The following is a 22,954-nucleotide window of genomic DNA, read 5'->3' on the forward strand; positions in this document are numbered from 1 at the left end:
AAGAATACTGACACTGTGACAGTAATTATCTGACTAAATAATGCTCCAATAATATGATTATGATATGATTTACTTTTTTTTAGATCAATGTTATGTCGGTGGACGTTTGTTCCTTGAAATTGTTGTCCATGTCAATTACATGCCTGACACTCCCATGCATGTAACTCCAACTGCATGCGTCCAAACCAAAATCACCTTCAGACGGATGGTTTAGGAACTTATAATCATCTGATTGGTCTTAATATCGTTTTAGGTATTGCAATAGGATTCGTGAAATCTGTCATTTTAGTTTTGATTCACCATCGATATGATTTCGCCATAAATGTTCACTTATTTGTCTTGGTAGTGTGATCCACCACAGAGGTACATGGTTGCGTTGGTTATTACAATATTTGTGATTATAATGTAAGAGCAACTTAATCACCTGTCGTCCACCGACAGAGAGCAACCTAAGAATCTGTCGTCCACCGACACCGAGCGACAGATTCTGCGACATAGCGACCACCGACATAGCTGTGGCCGTGAACATAGCTGTGGCCGTGTGGCATCTTGCTGTGTGGCCGTGAAACGAAACGGATGTGCTGTGTCGTGCGCGGTCCTGATTTGACATTTCATTTCTAGTGATTTCAAGAGTATTATTGGAATAAAACAATATTTTTATGCATCTTAATGTCTTAATTATGTACAATTTACCTGTGAACCGCGTCTGATTGTCAACGACAAAGATAGTAATTAAAAGTAAACACAATTGGCATCGTTTGGCATTGGCATTGGCAATGCTCCATAAAATTTGACAGTTTTAATAAATAGAATATCTGATAATTTTGTGATAATTTTAAGTTCCGGTAATGACATTTTTTATGCAATTCACGATAGTTTTGGTATGTAGCGCTAATTTCACCAAGCCCTCTGGCAACACTAACTCACCCACGTCAAGCGGACTCAAGCCATTCGAGTGGCAAAGGGTGCCGAGTACTTTCCCGTGTGCTGTGGTAAAAATAAATTCATATTAATTCACAGGGTGAGTAATGATCAGAGTGTTGAAATTTGATAACTGTTTCATGAACGTTATGTAGAAGTTTTAGTTTTGTGCTTAAAAGTCTTAATTTTTTATATCAATACTTTGTTGTTTAAAGATGTGCCACAGCACAACGATAAAGATAACACAAACGTTCGAACTGGACTGGCAAGACAAAGGTTGCCTCCGGCCGACGGCTCTATTGAAGGAGAATCCTTTACAAAAAGTATCCACAGAGATAAATTTATTTATATCTAGCAGAGCTAAGTGATTTTGATCCAAAATTGTTTTCGTAAAATTCAAGTTCTATTAATCTACAAATAATCTAAACATACCAATAATCCAATGAAACGGTTCGAGATCAAGTTTTTATTTGGTGGACATTTGAACTGAATATGTCAAAAAAACTAAAGTCATGCAGATTACACCACGAGTTAATACCCTTAGTCATGCGGAAATACTTACTTAGTCACGCGGAATCAAAACATGAACAAATAATGATGCCTGGTCGTTTAAAATCTGCAGCAATTGATAGACATTGATCTAGTCGTATTCGAGAATAATGTTATAAAAAAGACAGTGACAGAAACTAATAGTATTTTTCATTTCATCATTCTTCAGCTGCCTAAGTCCCCTATTTAACGAGCTTAAAAGCGGCATAATGTGGATAATCGAATGATGATCGTACGAAATACACTCGACTAAACAAGTTACCCCCCCCCCCAATCACACCGAGCATTTGACCCGCTCGCTCCGCATACCTCGTCTCGCCGCCGCACTCTAGCGACTGACGATGCCGGCCGCAGGGATGCCACACATGCCAGTCTGCCAAATAGTGGCGAGAAAATTACCCAAATTCACTCACAAAAACAAACAAGAACCAACAATTCAAATTTGCCAGTAAATTTGTAAATTGCGGTGCATCCAATCCAATTATTCATCTTTTTAACACTAAAAACAGTTTAATATAAAGCCATCATAAATTTTCGTATGAAACCGCAGTTGAAAAACATCGCTCAATTGGCCGGCACTTCTGCGAACATTGATGCCTGTCGCAAGAGACCCTACGAGCGTGCTTCTGTTGATTGATGCTGCCAGCGAAATTATTTGCGGCCCTAAAGTGCTGCCGAAACGCTGAGCTATAAATTCCTATTAAATCAGAGGAGGCGATCCATCGCAGCCTCGGACTGCTACTTCCGAAAGAAATACCAAGGATACCAAGAGGTGAATATTTCAAAATAAATAGTGGACTGAGGTGGGTACGAAGGGTTTCGTGTATTATACTGGTTGCGCTTAATTCCTACCTTGTAGTCAATACGCAAAAGTCCCAGAGACATAAAATTTGGAGGTGGTGCTTCATTTGTCAATTTTTAACGCCTCTCAGCATTGTACACAGATACTAACTTCAATTTATGGAATCATCAGATGACCTAAACTAATGTTTACGTCAAAGGAGTGGCACGACCAATTTTCGAACAACGAATATCTTTCAGTATTAGCATTGAGGTGATAAAACAGATTTCAAGCTTTGATTTAATAACAATACTATATAAATTACAAGTTAACCAAGACTCTGAAAGCAAAGACCCATCAATCAGCAAATAACTGCTGAATGTACTTTTACTTGCTACTTTTTGAAATGATGATGGAAGTTCTCTCCGAATCATTTTTGGTGAAGATATTGTGAATTTCCGTGGATTTTTTTTCTTCTAATTCTTACAGTTTTAAATCAGATAAATCCGTGCATATTTGTTTCCATTGATGTTAGTAAAAATTTTCGACGTAAAAAAACTTGAGTAACTTTGAACAATCTATGAATTGCGTGTAGGCAACGAATTCAATTATAAATAAAGAGACTTACAAAAATCCTCCTGTAGGCAATATTTTCGTTCAACTCGGCATCGCTCCCGTTAGCCCTCAGACTGCTTGCATCTGTCACTTAATTATGTTTTTCTTCAATATGTCGCTTTACCGTATCTGCAGTCGCGAATAAAACAACTTTTTGAGTTATTCATCGTTATTCCTATAATTATTTCACTATCAGTGTATGTGAATATAAATTACGTAAATTTTGTAAATAAGAAAGGATATATCTCTAAACGTTTGGCTCGTAGTAGTTTGATGGCTGCACGAGCGTTCTTTTTTGTGCTAACGTGCTGCTATATCTCTTCCCGCCTGATCAAAATACATGTACGCTAATTATTAGCCTCCGTGTCGTTGATATTTCACTAAAGTTATAGTTGAAACGGAGACAAACAATCAGGAAGTGTCCCTTTCTACGCGTGGCGACGGCTTGTGGTTTGATATGCAAACGAGGCTTACGGAGCATCTCATGCATTGAAGATGCCCTCTATTAGGACATCTCATCTGGCAGTGCTTTCGCACAAGATCATCCGCTGATTCTTCAGTGACATTTATGCTCGAATCGACTGCTGGCTATTATTCATATTCACATACCGGAAAACTACTCGGTCTATTTTACCGTAATAGCAATTGAGATCATATTATGGGCCGTACTATCTATAAGCTCGCTCACGCGCGCTTAGTGGCGAGTGTATTGCATGTGAAAGGTGGGTGCATGGTTAAATCAAAACTATATAAGTTCAACCATGGGTGGGTGTAGCTTGATAACCCGTCACTATTGGACTGACGTAATTACAAACTCGTAACTATTTTTCACAGTACGGTCTCTGTTTTGAGGAAGTCTGAGATTGCGCGTATGCAATAACTGAAGAGACGTTTAGCTCTGGCTTATCTATATAGGGTGCTCCTTGGTTGAGTTTTCCATGAACGACTGAACTGACACTAGTGAAATTCACATGGCATTTTTGAAAGCTAAAGCTTTCAAGGCTCCTATACTCACTCGGTGTGTTGGATAAAAAGTTCCGTTCTGAACACAAACTTGGTGAAATTTATTGTTTTTCAATATCTTACTTACTTACTTACTCTTTTTCTGTTGTTATGATCGAGCCTTCTATACTGCTAAAAAAATACACGTCCCCTAAAAAAACCTGCAGTTACATCTCTGACAAAATATTCAGGTAAATGACGGATACATTTGGTATGGATGAGAATAATATTATGAGCAAAGTAAAAAAAATTACGGTGATCGGATGAAGATAGTTATTCAATAAATATGTAGCATTTTTAAAAAAATGGCAGTAAAGAAGTAGCTAGATACAGCCCTCGAATGAGCTATCATTGTTTTCAATGCCCAAGTCTGAAGACACAAACATTCATAACCATTCAAGGTATCATCGCCAATAATCATGTAAAATTTAACAGAAAAAAATAGGTGTTTCTAATTTGTAATTATGCTATTATTGATCAGCTGAACATTTTGAGCATTAGAGCTCATTAGCACCACATTTTGATATCTTAAATTAATCAAACAATTGAAATTTAGGTACAAAACTCATTCTGCTGTTTGCTTTTGAGTCAAAGATGGCCTATTATAATATCCGTATAATTAACCATTGATCAACGATCTTAATTTGAAAATGTTTAATTAAGCAGGTAATCTGGTCAAATATTTTTGGGCTTCACAGGAAACAAATGGAGGCTGCGGGATGTAAACCGAATTAAATTTTACAATTAGCGATTTTTAAGTTGACTGCGGAAATTATTAGAGCGTGCATGCACGACATCCCGTCAATATAATATTGATAGCATTCTAATTCAGTGTCAGTTTAGTTAACATCCGCGATATTTTTTGGTTCTGTAGCTTAGATGTTGCAAGTACAGATCCTCAAACTCTGTGAAATTTCCACTCTCAGCAAACCCGGCAAATGTGGTTCAGTTATAAATAAATTATCTTAAATACAAGCCTTATGCTAAATACTACTTTAAAATAAATTATTAAAATATCTTGTTTAGTCCAAATAAAATTAGAAACGGTGGAAGTTCAACATGAACTGTCAAATTCAAAGAAAGATCAAGTCTGCAATCATCCTGATAAGACTATATATATTGTTTCGGGGAATAATTGTCTTTGGTATAATCTGAAAAGCTGATGATCGTTGTTAGTACAGTCGTTTAATCGAACAGGTTTCCCGCTATTAATCTGAAACCACGTATTCTACATTTTTTGTTCTAATCAAAAGTCGAAATTCTGTAAACGGCACAGAAACGGTAACACTGCTTAACGATTTCAATGCATACCAAAAAAAAATTGCCAAAGTAAAGTTGAATTACATGGGTACGGACTTCTTGCTGGAGGGTCAATGGGTCCCGACGAGTATAAGAGTTTGGATTTGGTTGATGCAGTTCACTCTATAGAAGGTTTGTGTGATGTGGCTGGACATTGCAAGGGAATTGTTTCTTGCAGTTCTCTTTTCCTCTTGTAAGGATGTTCACGTAGCTGTGGTAGCGAGTAGGCAGCGCGTACTTCAGCAGTCTGGAATGAATTATGACTTCAGTATGCAAATATAATAAACTACAAAATTAGGTTTCAAAATCATGTAGGTAACTTATTCATATCGAGGTTTTGGCTGCTCTTATCTCATCCTCGAGATAAATTGAACAGGTGGCAACGTGTCACCTGGACGACAAATGAGTATGCGGGACGATGGTGGCCACGTGTCACCTGGACGACAAATGAGTATGCGGGACGATGGTGGCCACGTGTCACCTGGACGACAAATGAGTATGCGGGACGATGGTGGTCACGTCTCACCTGGACGACAAGTCAGGATGCGGGACGGCATCTGTGGCGTCACACAGCAGGGTCGCCAAGCAGCCTTCAGGCGACAGGGCGGCCGTAACCCGTCCCGTCAGCTGCAATAGTTAGATGACTACAGAAGTTATACAACTAACATCTACTGATAGTTGAAACTTAAACTTGACGCCGCTTGAGTACCTTCAACTCTTGAACTTTGCGTTTCCTTGCATGCTATAATTTTTATAATTCTCAGCTAAAATGTTTATCCGGTGACATACGTTGTCACTTGGGTCCAACAATGCCGAATATGGCTGTAAATTCAGATGATAGGCTCTTGTATCACAATGAGATAGGTCGTAAGTGATACCATGTGATTCGGCGGGCTGTACCATCAATTAATGTACTACTAGAAACTGGCAATTCGACGCTTTAACATTTCTTAGATGCATCTTCCTTACTACCCAACCCAACGCAAAAAGAAACGTGTGAAAAATATTTGACTATACGTGCTCTTCAGTATACCTTTGAATGGTAATTTACATATATATCCATCATCTCATGGTATGAAAGAATAACGCTAGTTGTGAACAATTCCCACGTGCATCTCTGAGCTTGCTGTTGAACTTATCACACGCTCAATTTACTTCTCTGCTCCACCAACCACTGGATTAAACATAAATAATGGACCCAATTCCAAGCACCAACTTGTAAAAGCGAATCGAATGCTTGCAGTGCAGGATCGGACACGTCATTGCCCGGCATTGCTCTTGCTCCGCGTATGACAGTGACGGGCGTCTGGGCAGTGATTGCCTGGATCACAGCCACCAGCGGGTTCACCACCGGGGCCAAGACCGCCGCCACGAGATCCGGTACCACAAGTTGTATTAAAATACACCCGATGAAGATCGTAATGATGATCAGCGGCGGCAAAACCTGTCAAAGAGAATGAAGCTACTTCACATTCCTAGGAAAAGATAAAAAATAAGCAATGTGACAGTGAAAATAAAGGCTTCAGGCAAATATAGGAGAAAATAGAAAAGAAATTCTTGTTTATCAGGGTGACCGTAAATTGTGTTATATTTCAGCCAGCGTAAGTCAAGCCTCAAATTTCGGGAGGCACGTATATTGGCATGCTTCACCAGCATATATGGCACAATTTTTGGTCAGGCTGCATAATCTTACAACGTTATAATCGAAACGTTAAAATTGTGTAACTTTAATTCAATGAACTTTTTAAAATATTTTATTAGCACGCACTTAATAAGCGAAGCTTGGATTCTGACCTTAATTCGTTTCAACACATGCAATTCAACTAACATCCATCATAACCTTTTACTGGATACGACTGCTGGCACAATTTATCAATATAAGCATGAATGAAAACGCACCGCTTCTTTTGACATTTATAACATAACCCAAAGAGGTAGAGAACCAAAATGGCGCATTAAAATAGAATAACCACATTTTTCAAGTTAGACAAAGATATCACATTGCTTATGGTTTCAACCTTCAAGAAATGCGGGTGAATATACAAAAAATTTTATTTTGATAATCTAAAGCATTACTATGCCGTCTGACATCTGAAAGTGCATTATTAAATGTGAGTGCGATGGAGAAATTCAGAAGCAGACTCAGAAGTTATCTTAACTTTTATAGTAATTAAATTTCAGAGAACCTTACAACTGAGCTGTAAATCACTCACGAGTCTGACTGCGCATTTCTTTTCTTCTTTAGTTTCCGGCTTTTTCTTCTTCTCTTTTTCTTTCTTCTCCTCTTCCTTTTCTTCTTCCATTGGCATTGGATGAGGAATGTACGCATACATCATCGGGGCGGGCATTTTATAGGACTTTGGTGGAGGCCCATAGGATTTCTCAGGGGAGCCGTAGGAGGGCTGGGAAACAGCAGTTGGCTCCGGAGAGCCGTACATGACCGGAGGAGAAGCGTAGCTCTGTTAAAAAACACCAATAAGAAACAATCTGCGAGGTATTCGAGACACGCCTGGGGCCGTACTAAATGATATTGTAGCGCGTGTGTAACCTCCGCTGCTAATTTCTGGTGGGTTGGCCGATATACTTACATAAAAAGCCAGGTGTAGTTGAGCAATTTTTGATTGTACAGTTCCTGCAAGCAAAATCTAATCCCCCAAACAAATGTATGTTGCGCTAGTTTTCCGGCTGAGCCTGAAAAACGAAAGCTTCTAAATTTCTCTCGATTTTTTTTGCGCGCGACTCTGGAATGAAACTTTTTATTCAAGAGCGATGCTTCATGGCCTCGTGCACGCACAACGCTGCGATAGTTTTCTAAAATATGCCCTCCATATTTATTGCACCATCAGCGATTTTTTATTGCACTAAGAATCGGCGACAGGCCTATCCAGGCCTATTCTTCCATGCCGAAGATACTATACTATACTATCTGCTCGTAGCCGACCGGTATTTTGCTATTCTTATGTGTATCTTACTTACCAATATTACTTAGATGCTTCGAACACACACACAAATTTTGTGCGGTACAGCCACTAATAACAAAGTCAGGCGCTATTTACCGAGCTAAAAAAAATGATGGCGCGTGTTAACAATCATGACGACCAGTCAACGAGGCGCTGCAAGACGATGGAGACTTCAACTGGTCCATCCATGTTGAAATTGAATGCGGTGTTTGGTAGGCCATATAACTTACGGAAGCTGAATCTGCACTCGCTGCAGACTAGCACTCACCGAAGCAGAATGCAGAGTAGCACTAACCGACGCAGGCTCTGCAGACTATCACTCAGCTAAGCAGACTCTGCAGATTTGCACCAACTGATGGGGGTTTTCAGACTAAATAACTCGGCAAAGAAGACTGCAGACTAGCACTTGGCTAAGCTGGCGCTGAAAAGTAGCACCAAGTTACGCAGACTCTGTAGACTATATAAACTCCGCAAAGAAGACTCTGCAGAAAAGCACTAAGCTTATTAGGCGCTGCAGAATAGCACTAAGCTGAGCAGACGCTGCAAACTATCTCTTGGCAAAGCAGGTGCTGCTGACTAGCACTAAGCAAAGCAGGCTGTTCAGGCTCTGCAGGCTCTGCAGACTACCACTCACCGACGCAGGCTCTTCCCTGCCCTCCCTCCTGTAGATGCCGTAGGTCACCTGCTCAGGGCTGCCCAAAGCAGGTCCTGCAGCGGCCACCACCACCAGCAGCGCAGGGAGCAACATCTTCACTGAAATCATCTGTGGGGAAGAGGGTTGAGGAGGTGATGAGTGAGAAGGAAATTTAAGGATTGAAGGAAGTGGTTGGTAGTGGAGTGGTAACGGTTGGGGTAGATACCGTTTGTGAGGATTGATTATTATTGACGCCGAGATTAGGTGAAGTACGATTGCGACGGCGGAGAAACGTATATGGTGAATCAGTAGGTAGGGTGGAGACAGGAGAGGGGCTAGACAAAAAATGGCGAGGGGGATAAGGGTTGAGGGCTAGACAAAAAATGATGAGGGGGTTTAGGGTTGAAGGGGAAAAAGAAAGCCGCTATGAGGTGAGTAAGGAATATAGGTGGTGTGAGTGAAGGGTGAGGGATAATGCAGGAGGATGGAGTGAAGGCTGAGATAGATAGAAGAGGAAATTAAAAAGTCCCGACCGAGTGAGAAAGAGACTGAATTATATATTGATTACACATTTTATATCGCAGCACTTTTATCAATCTGCATAATATCAGATAACACCTGTTACATTCTCTTCTTCTTCCTCTACATTTATCAGAACAAAATTTCAGTTGCAACTCGTGTGTAAGAGAGAAATTTTCTCACTCGTTTCAGTCCATGTTTTCAATTATTGACTTACATATAATATAACGTTGACTAATGTAATTTTTCAATGATGAGCATTTTTCCCGACATAGTTCGTTAGGCTCGTTTTTATGCGGACTCTCAATTATGCCACATGGATTAACTAACAAAAGACAAACTTCGGAATTTTTCGCTTAAGTTTATAAATTTTCATTCACCTAATACTAAATGCCATCTTAATATATCCTTCTGAATATATCTGTTTTGAACAACCCGCTTAATTTGCCAATATTTTGGATGTTTCATATGTTTCAGCAATTTTTGGTTGTACGCTCTACGTCGGTAGAGGTATCAACTTTTATGTTTAAGGAAGGTCAAATTTATACGTAATTTGATCACAATTTAAGTAAATTAATGTTTTTTTAATACAAGTTTTCAGTGCAGATGAATTATGGCTGTCAAACTTTACTACATCTTCTATTGTAATGAAGAAAATGCAAAATAACTGAACTTTTTGCACCTCATATTTCATGTTGACCTAATTTGTGATGACAAGATTTGTTATCACAAATTTGTTCCCGACAATTCTTTTTATGGCAATATTTTCTGAATATTTTCTCCACATGGTCGAAAGGTCAAAATTCTTCCGAAAACTTTTGGTACAGATTTTGGTTCGACAAATAAAGCTCGATTAAATATGTTCATAAAGTATTTTCCATGTAATTTGTGTTGATTAGATTCCAGTTACACGATCTATACATTTTAAAAACTGACATAGAATGAAATAAGATTCAGTTTTAAGAATATGCACTTAACGTGAACATTACGTCCAATTGAAATATTCAGAATATCCATTCACTTAGCTTAATCTCCATTTATCATCTCATCGATCATTATCAGTCATAAATATTACATGTATCGTATCGAACCAAATTTCCATGGTCATAGCTGGCAGCACACTTATGAGTAGTTTAATGAACGGCAATATGAAATACCATGCATGTGATCCTTTAAGCTCTGATTAGCATGCGAAATTCAACTGAAAAACTCCTTCCAAAACTACAATATGAACAATGAAAGAAATGTGTCACAAATCACTGCTTGACTTTAAAATCATATCGTGAGTTGTTTGTGCATCAAAACTTTAGAGCGTCACTTAACTTAAATCGGAAATTGATTTTTTAGTTTGGTACAATAATATTTTAAAATTCACCGGAAAAACGTGCGGGACAGATTTGATCCACCACGGGCGGCCCTACAGTATTTGACTGCACAAGAAGAGTTGCTGATTCTGCACTGAGGAGATGCCCCGCTAAACCAAGCCTTTATACCTCAGTATTATGAAAAACCTGCAAAAATTGAGCTGAAACCAATATGAGAAAACGTGGCGAAAAAAGGGGCGTGTGTGGCTTGGTGTACGTGCGGATTGGCACAGCAGGTGAGGCTGATGCCCGCCGTCCGTCCCGGCAGCCGCGCGAGTTGTGGACTTCACTTTGCAAATGGTTCACAATTCAAAAAGGATATCAACGATGCTGCTTAGGACTACGTATCTCTGCCACTGAACTTGGGTAGAGAGCTTCAATTCATGTACACGCCAAAAGTTCAAATATATTTGGTAGAGCGGGTCTGAATAAAATTACGCTGCGCTCGTCTATAGTTCTCGTCAACTCGTGTCTAATACATGAACGAATTAACACTGTAAAATGCTTAAAACCTTAAGTGTTGAAGAATTTGTACTAAGAATTAAGAATTTACTGTAGCTAAAATTACAATAACCAGTGTAACCGATGATTTTTCTCATTCGGTACAATTTATGAACACCGCTAATCAATTAATAAATGTTTGCTACGGGTCGGCGAGCAGGGAGAGATTAGGATACACATCTCTGGATATACTACGTCTTTACTCGAAGCGAAGCGAAGCGCTTTAAATTTAATTGGAATATAATCGTAGAATATCTTCAGCTCTGGATTCCGGAAAGTGGAATAAAAGGATGCCGCACTGCACAGCGCCATACATAAAACAGTGTAGACCACACGATAGCGTTCGTGTGTGGCTGTATTGAATAGTTAATTTATTCAATAATCTGTGGAGCCGATGACGCCTGCCCGAAAATGCTTTTGTGATCTTCATTTCAGTAAAAGGCGTGATATTGATATAACATGAGGCTGAAATTATCTAAAACATGAAATGATTCCGGTTGAGCAAAAACTAACGACTTCCACTTAACAGTCGTACGGAAGCTCGTATTGCCATATATGGTCTTGATCAGTAACCACTTATGACGATCAACTAGGTAGATTTGCAAATTAATGTATATACTTTAAAGGAAAGAGCATATTTTTAAAAAATCTAAGAGCATTCTTCATCCATATTTACTTCTCAATGGGACACTACCTAGAAGTTTCACGTCCATGGTATAAAATATAGGAGAATTTAGGTAGAGAGTCTTCAAGTAAAACAGTTAACAGTATAACAGCTGGAGCCGCTGACTAAATCTATTTTCATTAGATTTGGCCAGCAGGTGCAGCTGAAATAAGGCAGCTCTCATGTTCCATGTAGTCCGGACCAGCGGAGAAAGCCTTGTACGACCCGACGAATTGCCTACGTGGAAGAAATGAATGTTTTTTGTCTTACACGTAGGCAATGTCTTCCTTTAAAGCTCACCAATGATTTTATTGCGATATATTTGGTCGTGCCTGCGCTCAATCGTCGGAGCGTTTTTTTGGAAAGGTAGCTTTCTAATTAATTATTGGCGCTGAAACGCGCCAAGCATCACGTGAGCTTTTCAAAATATTGCCACAACAGAGTTAATTTGCCTGTAGTGCCTTATACTTTCGTTTCTTTTGCAAAACACAATTCACTCACATCTTCCCTCACACCTTCTCTCACACCTTCTCTCACACCTTCCCTCACATCTTCCCTCACATCTTCCCTCACACCTTCCCTCACACCTTCCCTCACACCTTCCCTCACACCTTCCCTCACACCTTCCCTCACACCTTCCCTCACACCTTCCCTCACACCTTTCCTCACACCTTCCCTCACACCTTCCCTCACACCTTCCCTCACACCTTCCCTTCCCTTCCCACACCTTCCTTAATAACGTTTCACTTCTTCTTGTTGGGTGAGAATTATAACCTTTCAATCCTCGCTCCTGGGTGGTTAGTATAAGCCTATATTCACTGGTTACGCTCGGAAAGAAAAAACTCCGTGAATCATCGTATAAATGGAAAATTTGTACTTCTTCAATCAACGGACAAGAAAAAAATTCAAAGCCACTCTAGATACATTTAAACAAACGCATTAAAGCAAGGGAAAATTACATTTTTTATTAGAACTACTGCTTTTGGTGATGGCTGTCATCGAAAAAAATTTATGGCAATTCTAGTCTCTCAATAACATTGCCCCGGAGTATTTAATAGTTTTCATTCTCTATTGGTACTCTGGAACGCATGTGCTAATGTATTGAACTGTTCTGTTTTTTAGTTTAATTATTTATTGATGTAATAGAGAGTGGAATCCAATAACTGGTAGCATTACCATTACATATTTATCAGATGACTCTTGGTAAAATGAAACATTGTCTTCGATTGAGTTCAATTTTCTGAGATTCACTAACTCAATCATATGCAATTTTGAAGGGGATTCTGGGTTGGGTGAAGCAAATGTATTCATTTTAAATGCATGAATAAACGTAGTGAGTCATGCTTCGCTGACTCAGATCAGATCGTTGCTCCATCAGCATTCGTCACTCAATTGCAGAAAATTTGGTTTACGAAAAACTCTTGCCAGAAACAGTAGTCTATATGGAATACTTGATTTACTCCTGTGAATTCTATAAACGAGATTACTCAATATGCACTCGTGATTCATTAGATGAGGATCTAAAATTAAACGTACCATATATAAGTAATTCCCAATGCTTTTCTGTTTTCTTTTCCAACGAAATAGGTTTAATATTTTCAAGGTCACCAATTTTCCAGCTTTTTTCGATATTACACCGTTCAAAAATTGATGAATATGAGGTCTGACCGGCGTTTTACTGGCTGACCGTTTCGTGAAATTCAATCCTGTCGCATTTTTTCGTAAATATATATATTCCGTGTTTCAAAAATTCCATGCTTAACTTGAAAAAAGGGGGCATGGTTTAACTACACGGGGAGGCGGGCCACTACAATTAAAACCTGTTAGACGGTTTTATGGATTTTGTTCACCTCACTTCATACTTTCATATTAGTTAAGTTGATCTGTGCCTGGTCGTCTTGGCCATAAGAAATTATAGAAATTGTAATTTATTAAACTTTGTGTTGTGAATTCCATTCGGAAAATGAGTTTTACATTTTTCTACACAAGGTGGTATTAAGAATTATTGAGTCTCAAGTAAACAATATACAATGAATTTTAATTAAATTGTTAATTTTTCATACTTTTAATTTTTCTCTTTCACCATACATGGACATTATTTTGATATAATCTATATATTTTCACTAATAAAAGGTACAGAGTTCTGTCTTCGCTGCTCGGATCATCTATTGAGCTGACCTAATCCAGTTTTAGAGACACATTCATTTCGCGCATACATGGCTACATCGTGGATTTATGCGAAAAAATTTGTAGAATTTTTCAAATTACAAAATAACAATCTGACGTTTTCTGTATGGAAAATATAAAATATATTGTGAATTGAATTTCTGATACCCCGATAAAAAAACATTTTAGATCACCGAAATAGAAAGTTTGTCCAGAATTCGTACTTCTTTTCAGAAAATGAATATCGTTTTGAATGTTTGGGAAAGTTAAGTTGTAATTATTTAATAAAATCGGATTTTATTTTTAGATTTGTTCCAGGAAATTTCACTATAGCCTGAAAAATATATCCTAATTATTGAAGAAGCTGCTACAGTCTTATCAAACTAGTAACGAGCCAACACTATTTAGAGTATAACGAGTTAAAATCTATTTATGATCTGATGTTAAGGGAATGGAAGTCACAAATAATTTTTCTATAGTAAAATGAGTAAATAAGAACTTTTCGGTTTTTGCACATCAATACCTAACATTTATAAATAAAAAAGTTGGTACCAAACGAATAATTTCAGAAGATAGATGGTTGAAAAATCTGTCTCTTATTTCGCCGGTATTCGCATATTGTCGGGGCCTAAAGGGCCGTAATACCGTTTTTCATGTGTACTAAGAAACGTCATTCCCGTATGATTTTAAATGAAATATGGTACACTATGCTCCGCAATATTGAATCATATAATATACCTAATCATGTGAATTGTCATATATCATCAACTAATCTACGCTTTCAATCTTAGTGCTGAATTTTTATCATTGATTCCTATCTGAATTGTTCAATGTAAGAGAAATAAACAGTAGCTCTCATTTTAAAAATCGAAATGTATTCTATAGGTCTCAATAAAATAAGTATCTTTATTTGAATGATACCTAGAAAACATTTCAGGCATCATTAAAATTATTATCTTTATTTTTTTAGCAAGTTGCTAGAAAATACTACTGCTTGCACTCGAATTTAGTTCTATTATGGCTCATAACTTTTTGCCTGTGCATGCTTTCAGTAAACATAACATGATTTGTCGGGGATTTTCCATGCAAATCAATGTTCGATTGTTCATTCCCGCTGATAGATAATTAATTGTTGTAGTATATTCAGCACAACTGAAATATTGCAGTGGGCCAGCCTTGCATGGCCGCGCTATTGGTTTTCTTCAGCCGCCGCACCTCTCATCAGTCAACAAAGACTGAAGAGAAAAAGTATGCGTAGATAGTTTTATAGAGAAACAGCAGATTGCTAGTAGGCAGCCTTCTTTTGCCTGACTTGCCACTTTGTAATGTCTGTACATATCTGTATATGATGTCTGTATATTGTCTGCACTCGTGAACCCCTACCTACTGGTCAGGGTGGCCCAGTGTTTAAAGTTCAGAGTACCAAGATTGGCGCAGAGATGAGAGGTGCGGGTTCGATCCCAGCTCTGTGCGTCAGTTTCTGGTCAGAATCGGCAAGGAGGCCGGGCGGTTAAGCACAGCAGAATTATTGTAGCAGTGAGTTGCGAGTTCGGGATCGCAAAACGCAGTGAATGTTCTGCGATGTTAAGAATCGGCGACAGGCCTACGGCCTAATAACGCTGAAACCGCTATTATTATTATTATTATTATTATTATTATTATACACACACACACACATTGTTCCTTTTTCTGCTGGAAGACAAAAAGGTCATGAAAAATCAAATACTAATTTTAGAAAATTAAACTGTAGTGAGATTATTATTTAATTCTCCTTTTTGGAGAATTTTGAAACACAAAAAAAATTTTGTGTTTCCAAAAAATAGTATTCATTTATAAAGTTTACTCTTGAATATTATCGAAATTACCGTTTACGGAAGTTGAGGGTTTATTCAAATCGATTCTTAATTGGAGCACAGGAACCAGTTTATGATAAAGAAGTCGATGTGTAGGAGTTAAAACCTATCGAAATAATATTTAAATCCAGAGATAATTCACTTTAAATCGATGCTGAACCGCTTACTTAGAAAATGACAATACTTCGCAGGTAGAGATTCTAAAGGAAACTCGACTCCAGCGAGGAAAAAGATATTAGATTTAAAATTAAAAGACGTCCTGATCAATTAAAATTAAATAATGAAATAAATTTATGAAAAATATTGCATACGTTTTTTTGTCGATACTTGTTTTGCAGCAGAAGCATCGATCGGTCTTTAGTTTCCTCTCAGCGGACCAAAACTTTCATATAAAGTTGAAGCAACAAACAATTTATTATCTTTTACACATGAAATGGAAAATCTTTCGTTATGTAATAATATATCAGTGAAACTTCCTTATAATTAAATTTGTATACCGAGGCAACGGCAAACAATGCAACTTTACATTCGTCGAATTCAATTGAATCGTCGCCAGCCCAGGCCCCCTATCGCTATGTGCTGGTATTGCTTTTTGAGCAATGATTTAATTGGCCTCTTCTCTCAAAGAGAGATTTTTTGTTGCTAGATAGCATGAAAAACGAGGCGAGCCTGAAATAGACCTGCAAATCGTGTTCCTCATCTCAGATTTGGAATTAAGCGCAGAGAAAAGTAAAAAGTATTTTATCGAGATCCTGCGAACGTCTTACAATAGCATGGATTTTGACAACAGCTTACTGACTTCAGAATTGTCGGAATTGTTTTATATATTCTTGTTTTTATTTGTATACGAGATGTTCTGGTCAGGTTAATTAATCATTGTTCTTTCTCAAATGTGATTTATGATTCATTAAAGCACTCAAATACTTACTCAATGCCTTAGACTAAATAATAAATTAAAATAAGTTACTATAATACGTCTGGCATTGCTCAACAATATCGAAGCTGTGCATAGTTCAACATGAACCAAATAAGTCGAATGAGATAAAATGTGTAGTCGTACGATTGAAATTATTGAGCTTATATAGACGAGCAGAAAAATACTAATCATCGCCAGATTTGGTTGGAAAATTCATTTGAGTCTGTCGTTTCATTGAATTGCGGTTGTACTGTAACATTTTGTCTAAGTTTTTGATTGGATAAAAAGCCGTTGGCCTGCATTTTGTTGGGACGCTCGGGCCATATGTGGCAGGGATACAGCTTCCTGCAGCGCTGCTTGCCCCCCGTGAGGATGTCTACGTAGCTGTGGTAGCGATAAGGCACCAGAAACTTCAGCACTCTGCAAATAATCGAGAATTAGATTAAAATGGCACTCACCTCCTTAATTAGTTGATTAAATGATATATGTTAATAATTTTGGACAAAGTTAAACACATCGCTTGTCAAGTCTCATCGGGCAATATATTGAGTCATTACTCACTACGTAAGTCATTGAGTCAAAATGAGTCTTTGCGCGCGACATTTTGCTCCATGTCGATTGTTATGGGATGCGGCAATGGTCGCGTTTCCCGCGTACAATAGATTTATACTCGGCGCTGACCGGGACTCTGTTCGAATCGATGTCGGGATGCAGCATGAGACTGAACTCGCCTGGAAGATAGACAGGCTGGGATGCTGGACTCTCTAGTACTCAAAGAGACACTAAGTCAGCAGGTGCCTACGGGCTACGGGATAATGTAATCTGGACGAATGGTATCATGTTGTTAATGGTGGGCGTAGCGCTGTGCTTCTTATCTGGTCTGGTTAATGGACGTCGGTTGCGAAGTCTCACCAGGACGAAAAGTTGAGTTGAGAGTCCGCTGTGACCTAGTCTCACCTGGACGAAAGGTTGGGTTGAAGGACGACGGTGGTAAGTCTCACCTGGACTACAAGTCGGGTTGAGGAAAGGCGATGGCGAATTCTCACCTGTACGAAAAGTTGAGAGTTCGCCGTGGTCTAGTCTCACCTTGACGAAAGATTGAGTTGAGAGACAGCGGTGGCCAAGTCTCACCTGGACGACAAGTCGGGTTGAGGGACGGCAGCGGCGGCCTCGCACAGCATCGCAGCAAAACAGGACTCGTTGGACAGCACTTCGGTGACTCGCACTGTCAGCTGGAATCGTTTAAAGCACAAGATTAACGCAAAGAAACACCAATTCATGGTGGAAAGTATTCTCGAATACCTTTGAGAAATTTAGATAGCATAAAATATTACGTTTCGTGTAAAATCAACAGAAATAATGGACCCAATTCTCAGCACCAACTTGGAAAAGCGAATCGAATGCTTGCAGTGCAGAATCGGGGACATCATTGCCCGGCATTGATCTTCCACTGCGTATGACAGTGACGGGCGTCTGTAGAGTAATTGCCTGGATCACCGCCACAAGCGGGTTCACCACCGGGGCCAAGACCGCTTCCGTGACGGTAGGTATCACCAGTTGTATTAAGATACACCCGATGAAGATCGTTATAATGATCAGCGGCGGAAGAAGCTGTCACAAAGAAGAGAATAAATATTTTACCGTGAAAATTTTCTCTTTTAATTCATTTTAAGAAGTGAGTTATATGATGTCAGAAAGAATGATTTCTGATTTCACATACATTTAGTGCAGCAAATAACAATTTGGCGGTGAATTTCTATACGCCGTGATTATACGCCGTTTTTCTGCGTCGGATTAATTGAATTTTTGTTGCCTTCAAAACAGTCAGAATGAGGGAAAGTATGACACGCTTGTTCTGATGTCTCAAAATTGCTGCGAGCTGAACATATTTCTAAATTTAGTCATCTGCTGTTACGTTGTAAACTTTTTATGCGTGTTCACTTTGAAAAATAATTTGCATTGGCTTCTGAATTATTTAAACATTTTTCCGTTACTTTTGACAGAAAATCTCTAGTTCTGACAAGGATATAATGAAATTGAAAAACGCACCCAATCATAAATTACTCAACAATTGTCCTTTCATTTCAACACCGATGAAATAATTATTTAGCTTCACCCAGTCACCTTCCTGATTTAAAAGGAACAGTTTTGTTTAATATTTTTCGACGTTATCATTCGACAACAAATGCAAAAAATCCAAAACAGGCAAAACACAAGTAAGAAAATTTGACACTGTATTCAAGTGAATCATGGTTATACGGGGGATTCTAGAATGTCTTTGAAATTTGTTGTATTGAAACTAAAATCCAAATTTAAGGTGTTCGAGCACCTTTCATCACAATTGCCTTGAATTTCAATCAAAAATATTCATGCAAGAATATTTTTGTCCGCTTATCATCCACCCACATCTGCAAGTTATGAGGTAGTACGCTGAAGTTTAGTCAGCAATTAAAATTTCAATTAAGTCAGCAATTGGAGCAGAAATTTGACTTGTTGCTAGCATACAAAATTTACGAATCCAATCAGAATAGCCATTATGACGCCACGAATTAATTACTCAGATTTTGAAGTTCTTTGATTGATGAATTACTTTTGAGCGAAGCGTTCAAACTCATAGCAGGCAAAACAAATGTCATAAAATTGTTGTGAAACAAATCGGCTTTCTAGCACATAAGAAAACAATTACAACAATATCTATGCATAACTTGTATGTACCTTCATAACAAAGTCTGATTTATGTCATACAGATTAATATTACTGCTAAAAACTGAATTACTGTCCAACTTACAACTAAATCGAATTAATGCAAGTCTGATTAATGCGTGTTCTTTGATACTGTGCAACTATTCATTTTATGCGTTCAATTGAACAATTTTGAATCAAATTCTAAGATTACCGCAAGTTGCTTCAAAATTAATTAAGTCTCGGGAATTTCTCAGCCTGGATTTTCGTTACTTACGAGTCGGACGGCACATTTCTTTTCTTCTTTAGTTTCTGCTGGTTTCCCCTTTTTACCTTCTTCTTCTTCTTCTTCCTCCTCTACTTCTTCTTCTACTTCTTCTTCGACCTCTTTTTCTTTCGGCTTCTTCTTTGGCATTTGATGAGGTACCAAGTACACCATCGGGGCCTGCACTTTATAGGACTGGGGAGGAGGACCATAGCTCATCTCTGGGGAACCATAAGTCGGTTCAGGAGATCCGTACATGACCTGAGGATGCAACAAGTAAATACATGAATAATGAATAAGGCAATCTAGATAAACAGACAAGATTGATCGTGGGTTAACAAAGTTTTAGGAAAATGACATTTAAACCTACGAACATTTAGGTTTGACACGTCCAGTCTCTTTATTAAGTTGCGCTTGGAGAAAGTCAAAGGCTCTCAGCATTAAGACGCTTTGGATTATCAAAACTTTGAATGAGTTACTGGTTGACTGATGCCTCCACATCGTCTATATATTTCATCGAAGAAATTTTATACTCTCTAGAGCATCTAAAATTTTCAGCGTAAAACATTCAAATAAGTCGCACGTTGAAGATGCTTGTAAAAATGAAATAACGATTTCATATTATTACGTGTAATACTGCGAAAAAAAAATAAATTTTTTAACGACATAGATTCTTATGACCACGATTGAAAAGTAGCGTAAACGAGAGAATGAAAAAAGTCTAGCCGTCATACAACAATCCCACAATAAGCGTCAATATGAGGCTTAATCTGGCTTAACTCAAAACACCAGCCTTGCCAGGCACTAGTTACCCAGAGCCTGCTGCATCTTTTATTAAATCTTTTCGGTGTAGCCGTGACCAGCACAAATTAACTACAGCTCTCTCATTAACCTTTTCCCCATACCAACCTAATGTAACTCTGAGCAAGCAAACGTGAGACTATGAACATTTGCCACTAGCACTCACAGAAGTCGGCTCATTCTTCCCCTCTCTCCTGTTGGAGACGTAAGTGATCATCCCCGGGGTGCCACTAGCGGACCCTGATGCCGCCACCACCAGCACAGTGAGAAGGAGCATCCTCACTGCACCCGTCTGCGGGAGAGAGTAGGTTAGGGAGCTTCATACCTCACCGGTTGGGAACTTGGCATTGAGATATGAATATTAAAAGAAGGAGGTGTCAAAGAGGAATTATGCGCGAGTGTTACGAAGAATGAATGCAGGAAAGGTTCATTGGAATATTAATATGGGGTGGTAATGAGTGAGGTTGGGGGAAGAGGATTAAGGGCGTATAGCAAAGGGTGGAATTAAGAGCGTAAAATCGAGTGATGATCTCGAAACTCATTCGAAGAATCATCGAAATTTGATCGAAAATTATGATTTTTGAGAAGCCAATGACGCTAGGTATAAGACGTCGTCAAGTAAAACACTGAATGTCGAACACATAGTAGAGAATTCCACATAGCAGCTTACATTGCGGGCCAACATAGCCGAACAGCTGGATTCGACAGACCATAGCTGCTCTGCGTATTACGACATACGTATTAAGACCCTTCATTTGCTGCATGACATGCAGACGACCAAAGAATGGATGAAAACCGTGCTAGAAACGAGTAGTGCCGGTGCATGCTAGTGTTCCTACTACAAAATTGTAGCAATAGTCTACGCCTCAAGCAGGCAGAAGCACCGAGGTTCATCAATGTATACTCGTGCTACGAAACTGCCCAGTGCCCATAAAACTTTATTATAGTTTCAGATTTGTGATGATTTCAAAAACTAACGTGCCATGGCAGGGTGCTGCATCCTGCAGCGACTGAAACCAACAATGCAGAGACGAAACGAAAAGTCTTCTATCAATATAGAAAAAAAGAGCAACTTCCTCTCAAATTGAGAAACATCCGAGTTGTCATTCCCTCTTCACACGGGAGTTCCCAGAGCCTGTCTCTCACCGAAAGTAAATAGTGTCAACTATAACAAGCTTCCCCAACCTCTGCCCAACAACGACTACATTCTATCCGCAGACGATATCACTGCAGATCACACATATCAATAAACAGCACCTAGCACAACACGCAGTCAGACAAATACACATATTCAAACAGAAGTAGAACACGGAGAAACACGTGCAGAAATGCAGAATTTTATATTTTCATTTAGCACCACATTGATTCAAGGCAAATGTCACATCTAAACAGCAAGAAAAACGAACAAACCTCCACAAACATCACCGATTCACCGAAGTTCCTGCCAACCTCAAGTGCATTACACAAGGCCAGATCCTCACTCATCTGCCCCATCACAACAATGCAAATATTGCAGAGGAATTCAAGAATATTCACCGACTACACTCTCAGATTCGAAGCAAAATTATTTAAGTTTATGCTGAGAACGAACATAACCACGACATGAGCTGCAATTAAATATATCTCTTGACGAATTTATTTTTATTTTCTCAATAATTTTCACGATGCTCAAAAATATTGCAGGTACATAGGACCAATTAGTAGCATGAATATCCATTGCGGACAATTTAATAAACTGTAAATTAGATATATTAGTGCACGGCAATTCCCTTATTCAACCCATAAATTCACCGGAAAAACGTGCGGGACAGATTTGATCCACCACGGGCGGCCCTACAGTATTTGACTGCACAAGAAGAGTTGCTGATTCTGCACTGAGGAGATGCCACGCTAAACCAAGCCTTTATACCTCAGTATTATGAAAAACCTGCAAAAATTGAGCTGAAACCAATATGAGAAAACGTGGCGAAAAAAGGGGCGTGTGTGGCTTGGTGTACGTGCGGATTGGCACAGCAAGCGCCGGTGATGTCCGCCGTCCGCCCCGGCAGCCGCGCGAGTTGTGGACTTCAGAAATGACCAATGGTCTGTCAATGGTAAAAATTTATTCTACTCATCTGTTAATATGGGTTTTATTTTCAATGTGTAGTTGCAACTCAGTATTTAATTTACCCGTTTCATCAATCGCCTGAGCGACTCATAAAGATCTACATCTTCAAGTTCTCCTTCTAGAAGATGGGAATCCAGATCATCCCTTGGCTGGAATTGTATTTAGGGTAAATTTAGTATCGTGAATCTAAAAATTACAAGGACTTAACATAAATGTATCATGTCATACGTTATCTCTCATGAGATGCTGTGAGAATTAACATAACAAACCCTTCATGTATAATCGCCACGTTTAATGACTGTCATTAATAATCAAGGTTAGGTTAGGTTAGGTATTACTGGACTCGACTGTTAAA

General features: G+C 38.7%; 2 protein-coding genes across 2 annotated transcripts; both read right to left on the reverse strand.

Annotated features, from left to right (window-relative positions):
• Positions 1-3,918: 3,918 nt before the first annotated feature.
• On the reverse strand, positions 3,919-10,733 carry LOC108677463. Its single transcript, XM_018165680.2, has 6 exons — positions 10,656-10,733; positions 8,762-8,890; positions 7,381-7,626; positions 6,384-6,611; positions 5,694-5,794; positions 3,919-5,414 (listed from the first exon to the last, which is right to left on the reverse strand). The coding sequence occupies exons 2-6, from the start codon at positions 8,888-8,890 to the stop codon at positions 5,291-5,293; spliced, it is 828 nt and encodes a 275-aa protein (XP_018021169.1). The 5' UTR covers positions 10,656-10,733; the 3' UTR covers positions 3,919-5,290.
• A 5,054-nt stretch (positions 10,734-15,787) lies between these two features.
• On the reverse strand, positions 15,788-22,361 carry LOC108677466. Its single transcript, XM_018165684.2, has 6 exons — positions 22,284-22,361; positions 20,659-20,784; positions 19,704-19,952; positions 18,128-18,355; positions 17,876-17,976; positions 15,788-17,164 (listed from the first exon to the last, which is right to left on the reverse strand). The coding sequence occupies exons 2-6, from the start codon at positions 20,767-20,769 to the stop codon at positions 16,933-16,935; spliced, it is 921 nt and encodes a 306-aa protein (XP_018021173.1). The 5' UTR covers positions 20,770-20,784; positions 22,284-22,361; the 3' UTR covers positions 15,788-16,932.
• Between the last annotated feature and the right edge of the window lie 593 nt (positions 22,362-22,954).

This window comes from Hyalella azteca, unplaced genomic scaffold (assembly GCF_000764305.2).
Source record: "Hyalella azteca isolate HAZT.00-mixed unplaced genomic scaffold, Hazt_2.0.2 contig10432, whole genome shotgun sequence".
Taxonomy (NCBI): Eukaryota; Metazoa; Arthropoda; class Malacostraca; order Amphipoda; family Hyalellidae; genus Hyalella; species Hyalella azteca.